We start from the raw sequence: 5,620 nt of genomic DNA on the forward strand, positions 1-5,620 counted from the left end.
CCGGCCATCTCTTCCGGTCGCGGCAACTGCTTCCCGGCCATCCACAACCTCTCTCCTCTCCTCGTGCTGTAGCCGCCAGGAAAGCATCCTTGATTCTCCCCAGCTCCAACCTCCCTCCTCTCCTGGCCGCAACGCCAAAACAGGCAGCTGCGGGGCGCCGCCGGAGTCTGTCGAGCCGCGCGGCGCCGCCGGGAGTCCTGTCCCTGGAGGCGTCTCCATCGTGCCGTTGAGCAAAGCAGGTACAGTGTGACGTCGCCGGGGATCTGATTTATTCTCTCCCCCCTTTCTTTGAGTGTTGAAACTGTACTTACGGCGTCGTCTGCGGTGTGCAGGCAATGGCCGCTGGGGAAATTTCGGAGCGGGCAGTTTCACAGTGTTTGGAAGGTTTCGATTCGGGGAATTTCTTCTCCCCTGTACCGGAGTACACCTGCTCGCTCATACCTCCTCCTGGGGCATCGCAAGGCGGCGACTCCAGCAGCTGCGACGCTGAAGGCACCACAGACGTCGAGGAGGGAGGTGCTCAAGTCCTTCGCGCCGACGATGTAGGTGGGGGAGAAGGGTGGAGCTGCGAAGATGGCGGCGGCGCAACACTGGGATGCGGCATGGACGAGCGTCTGGCCCCAGGATCTGGGTCGTGGCCTCGACGGCGACGCTGCCCAGGACCTGGGACCTGGCATCCGCGGGGCGAGCAGCATCGATGGTGCCGGGAACGGGACTTCGAAAGCAAAAAAAAAGAAAAGGTAAAGTGCAAAGCATCTCCTATTCCAATTCCAATTTCATCGTCCAAATATTCACTGAGCTCCTCAAAAAAAATCGGGAGAGAAACAAACGCTCGTTGAAAGTTCTGTGAATTGGATTTTTAATCTGTGCCTCTTTTGATTTTGCCACTGTATAATTTCCCTTGTTGCAAAACATGCGACAGCTTAGATATATATGAAAGAAATCTGTGCCTCACATGCTTTAAATTTGTCGGGGTGTGCTATGAACAAATGCTCCATTTGTACTACACATTTTGTCAGTGAATAAATTTGCTATATACTGGTCCAGAGGAACTGAACAAACATTTTCCCGTTCGGCCATTTTTGATGCAAAAAAAACTGTCTTTGCTTATTAGATGCCGCTGTATTCGCTGAGTAAACAAAGAGGTCTGTGTTCTTATGTAGGTTTAGGGGTCGGCAAGGATCTGATGTTCGAGTTGGGCCACCTAGAGATGTTGGAGCAGTGGAGTTAGCCATGAGGAATTCCACAACAAGGACAACAAAATACATCCTGGAACCAGTTGTCGGCACTTGTTTCGATTCCCTTGCAGAAGCGTATGAGTTCTACAATCTGTATTCATGGGAGGTTGGTTTTGGCATTAGATATGGCCATAGCTACACGAACGATGAACATTATAAGTCATCGCAGGACCTGATATGCCAGTTAGAGGTAAAAACATCTTGCCATCTCCATCAGTCTTTTTGTGATGCCACTAGGATGTCGTTTTGTTATCAGCTGGTTGTCACTAAAAAACATGAATGCTCTTTTTGTTCTTCTCACAGGGGATTGACAAGAGAGACAGGAATGATTCAGCACGCTGTGGATGCAAGGCGATGATCCGCCTTCATAGGACAGATGACCATGGTTGGTTTGTGGAGACAAATCGGCCGGATCACAACCATCCGCTGTCTGACAACTGCGGTGAGAAAATGCAATGGAACTCACACAAGAGGATTGACCAAGCAACGAAAGACACCGTCCGCTACCTGAGAGAGAACAATGTCAGCCTCAGCAAAGTGCATTGTATTCTTGGCAGCATGCACCGTTCTGGTGATAAGCTCCCGTTCCTGAAAAAGTCGCTCCGCACCGTCTGTCAGCAGATAGCATTTTCTCAGAAAGATGATGACATCAAGAAAACAATAGATCTCTTCCGGGATATGAGGTCTGCGGATCCAGATTTTGCTTTCAGGTTTGATCTTGACCCTGAAGGTAGAATAAAGAATCTCATATGGACATCTGGTCGAAGCAGGCGGCAGTACTCATGTTTTGGCGATGTAGTTGTGTTCGACACAACTTACACCACAAATCTGTACAAGATGCCATTCGGGTTGTTTGTTGGCGTCAATAACCACTTCCAGACTGTGATATATGCTGGTATCCTCATGTCAGAGGAGACAATAGAAGGATTCAATTGGGCATATACAGAATTTGTATCTCTTATGGGAGGCAAGGCTCCGTTGACAATGTTGACTGGTACTGTGCTGCAACCCCGGTGTCCATTACTTCTGGCAGGACAAAAAAACAAGGTGTTAGTGTTATTCGTTTTGACGTACTTGGGCTTGTCATTTTTTTTGCAGATCAGTGTCGGGCCATGGAGGTGGCTATTGGCATGACTCTTCCCAACACTGTGCATCGTTGGTGTAAGTGGCATGTTTTCCGGAAGGCGAAGGAAGAGCTTGGGGGAATATATAGTAAGAAAACCGGTTTCAAGGATGCCTTCAACAATGTGGTAAACGAGATGCTAACTGTGGACGAGTTTGAGAAGGGATGGGGGCGGCTAATTGAAGATTTCGGGCTAGCTGAAAACAGTTTCATGATCCGGGCGTTTGAGGCTCGCCACAAGTGGGCGAAACCTTTCTTCAAGGACAAATATTGCGCAAGGATGACTTCAACGCAGAGAGTTGAAAGTGCAAACCACATGTTGAAGACATATGTTCCTCGGAATTCCTCGATGAACAAGTTTGTGTCCCAGTACAACAAACTTCTTAAAGATAGGAATGAGGCCGAAGATTCAGAAGAACACAAAAACAAGCAGGTAGCAGCGTGAGATGTCTGTTTTACATTTCCCTTGTTGTGACCGTTTTTGCGGAAACACATTTTACTTATCTTTTGGCGGTGTTTTGCAGTGCAATCGGAAAGAGAGAGGTGGCTGGCCGATAGAGAAACATGCCCGTCGTATCTACACACGGGCAGTGATGAAGCTTTTCAAAGCTGAGTTGGAGAGGGGACAGAATTTCAACCCACCTAAAGAAATAGATGGCCAGGGTTTATACGAGTTGGAGCATTCGTATGCTCATCTCCGTCCAAGTTGGGCTCGGACTAAATTCACGGTTCGTGTTGAGGAAGGCCAGCGTTTTATATGTGAATGTGGTTTGTTTGGGCATTTTGGTATTGTGTGCGCGCATGTCATTAGGGTGAGTTCTTCTGATTTTTGCTCGCCCACTCTGCCATGCTTAATGTTTTCCTTTCAATGACTTTTTATGTGTATGTACATGCAGCTAATGATACACCTTGGGTTGAATGAGATCCCTGACTTTCACATAATGAAGCGGTGGACAAAAGCTGCTAGGGACATTTTGGGTCCAGGTGTTGAGGGCCCTGTAGATACGGAGCTGTCATTGCCCAAGTCTTTCCGTCACAACATAATGTACGTCAGCGCCTTAGAGCTTGTGAAGATGGGTGATTTGGCAGAGAGTAAGTACCGCATTGTCATGAAACACATCACGGCTGCAAAGAAAGAACTTCGTGAAGACGACACTCCGATTGCTCCATTGTACTATTCTAGTGACGATGGGGATTCTCGGAGGTCGACTAATAAAACAACCCAGCTTGAAGGGTTGGCTGAGAGTGGGGCAATGACAAGTGATGGTATGCTTATTAAGGAGCCATTGGTTAAGAGGGGGAGAGGTAGACCCAAGGCAACAAGGTTCAAGTCTTTCCTTGATGGAGGTTGTAGTAAAACAGCGAAGAAAGATAAGAGGAATGCGGTTAATCGGCCGGAGGGTCTTTCACAGCAGACATCATTCTGCAAACGTTGCAGGAAGCCTGGGCACAACTCTTCTACATGCACGGCACTTCCTGATGGGGGGGCTAGTCCTGTAACTGGAAGTCTTCAAAAGAAGCCACGGAGGCAGAACAGATGTAGCAACTGTGGGGGAGCCGGGCACAACTCCACGACATGTACTGCTAGTGTGGAAGCACAAGATGATTAGTGCAAAAAGGACTCCAATTAGAGTTTCGTGACGTATCTCAATTGTAAATTTGCTTTTGACTTGTTCTTTTGCAGTTACAGTTTGAAAAACTTTGTAATTCTCATCTGCTTCGTTATGGCGGTTGACATATGAGAATGCTCAATTAATGCACTTTGCAACTGAAAAAGTATGGTTCTGTGCAAAAAGTATCCCTGGTACAGAGCAAATGAACAACTATGTAAAATTGGTTGACTTGTTCTGTTAAGTTGGCTATGTCTGTAGAATGATGGTTGTGCTTATAATCGTTGTTCCTGTTTTTAATTGTCTACTGAGCTCTCTAATTTCACAACCTAGCCTTTGTCAGTGTTAATTTGAGGATACTTTGGAGCTTGGGGGTGCAAAATGTTCTGCCAAAAAGAATAATGTTGTGTTGGGGAACAGAATACCCTAGCTAGTTAAAACTCCTTCTGAAGAATCATGCTTCGCTGCTGGCCTAATCGTTGTGCCTGTCCAAGGCATGTAGTTGGCCCATGAAGTGGGTCCCATAGATTTCAAATTCAAAACATGCATGCGTGGCTACGAGCACACTCTGGCTGTGCCTCCTTGGTGTGCTACTCCCTTGTATAAAAGGGGCACTATATGCTTCCATTTGAGCAAGATAGGAATTCTGCCCAGAAAACTGGTTCCATCGTGTAGAACACAGACTCTGTTCCGTCCAAGACCTGGAGATGTCGGACTCTGTTCCGTCCAGCGTAGAACCTGAGCACGTCTCGTGCTTGACCTCGGTGTCTACTGGCACAGTATCGCAAGGCACCATGGTTCCAGAGAGCTCACTGGAGATCGCGTCGGTCGATTCGTTTTCCTGCTATTTTTCATTCACGCAGTGGCGGATTCTTTTTTCAGTTGGTTTCAATATTTGTTGGCGTCTGACCTTGCATATGTGTTCTTAGATCGGCATTGGGGATTCAGGCTACGAAGCAGACGATGAGGTGAGCGTTGGGTACGATGGCCACGGCGACCATGACCAACAGCAACTTGCCGCCGGGGGTGGGAATGAAGATATCCTGTTGTTTGTTCCTCCTGAGGTTAGTTCCGCGACCTGTCTACTACAAAACTGTAATCAAAATGCGACGAGGGGTATTTGACTCGAACAGAACTACACCGCAGGTTGCAGCTGGGCTGGATGAGCATGTGGCAGATAGCATGGGCGCCGGCGGCGTCGAGGTTGCGGCCGGGCAGGTTCAGCTCGAGACGGCGACTCTTCCTCGGATGCAGGGTACCAAGGCGTCGACGAGGGCGGTGACGAGGTGCTTAGCCACCGTCGTCGTTTTGGCCACGACGGCGTCCGCAACCTCATGCAGCGACGGGTCCGCGCTCGCCTGCTCTGATCCAGCTTTGGGCCTCCCGAAACGAAATCATCGTCAGTTAGCAGTTAGAGGTCATTTAGATGTTAGAAGTAAGTTTTCTTTTGATCAGAAGATGCATCCCCCTGTGTTGAGCTGTGGTGTTCCTCTAGGATCAGTATCGGCTTTCGCGATGAGGTTAGCGTCCGGGGTGTTTGTTAAGGGAATCAGGAAGCAGAGGATGCTTGTCCAAAACCTTCCTGTACCCTTGCTGTATCAATGGAACTAGTCAATTTCGTGGATTTGCAGGCTGTTAAGAGTCTTGTT

General features: G+C 48.3%; 1 protein-coding gene across 1 annotated transcript; it reads left to right on the plus strand.

Annotated features, from left to right (window-relative positions):
• Positions 1-573: 573 nt before the first annotated feature.
• On the plus strand, positions 574-3,971 carry LOC127347866 (protein FAR1-RELATED SEQUENCE 6-like). The gene is made up of 6 exons (XM_071818246.1): positions 574-740; positions 1,164-1,428; positions 1,542-2,232; positions 2,337-2,794; positions 2,886-3,173; positions 3,258-3,971. The coding sequence occupies exons 1-6, from the start codon at positions 574-576 to the stop codon at positions 3,969-3,971; spliced, it is 2,583 nt and encodes an 860-aa protein (XP_071674347.1).
• The last annotated feature ends 1,649 nt before the right edge of the window (positions 3,972-5,620 follow it).

The sequence above is a fragment of the Lolium perenne genome, chromosome 4 (genome assembly GCF_019359855.2).
Source record: "Lolium perenne isolate Kyuss_39 chromosome 4, Kyuss_2.0, whole genome shotgun sequence".
NCBI lineage: Eukaryota > Viridiplantae > Streptophyta > Magnoliopsida > Poales > Poaceae > Lolium > Lolium perenne.

Coding starts and splice junctions, on each gene's coding strand:
- LOC127347866 (XM_071818246.1), top strand. CDS start 574: ATGGCGGCGGCGCAACACTGGGATGCGGCATGGACGAGCGTCTGGCCC. Junction 1,429..1,541: donor ACCTGATATGCCAGTTAGAG/GTAAAAACATCT, acceptor TTCTTCTCACAG/GGGATTGACAAGAGAGACAG. Junction 3,174..3,257: donor TGTGCGCGCATGTCATTAGG/GTGAGTTCTTCT, acceptor ATGTACATGCAG/CTAATGATACACCTTGGGTT.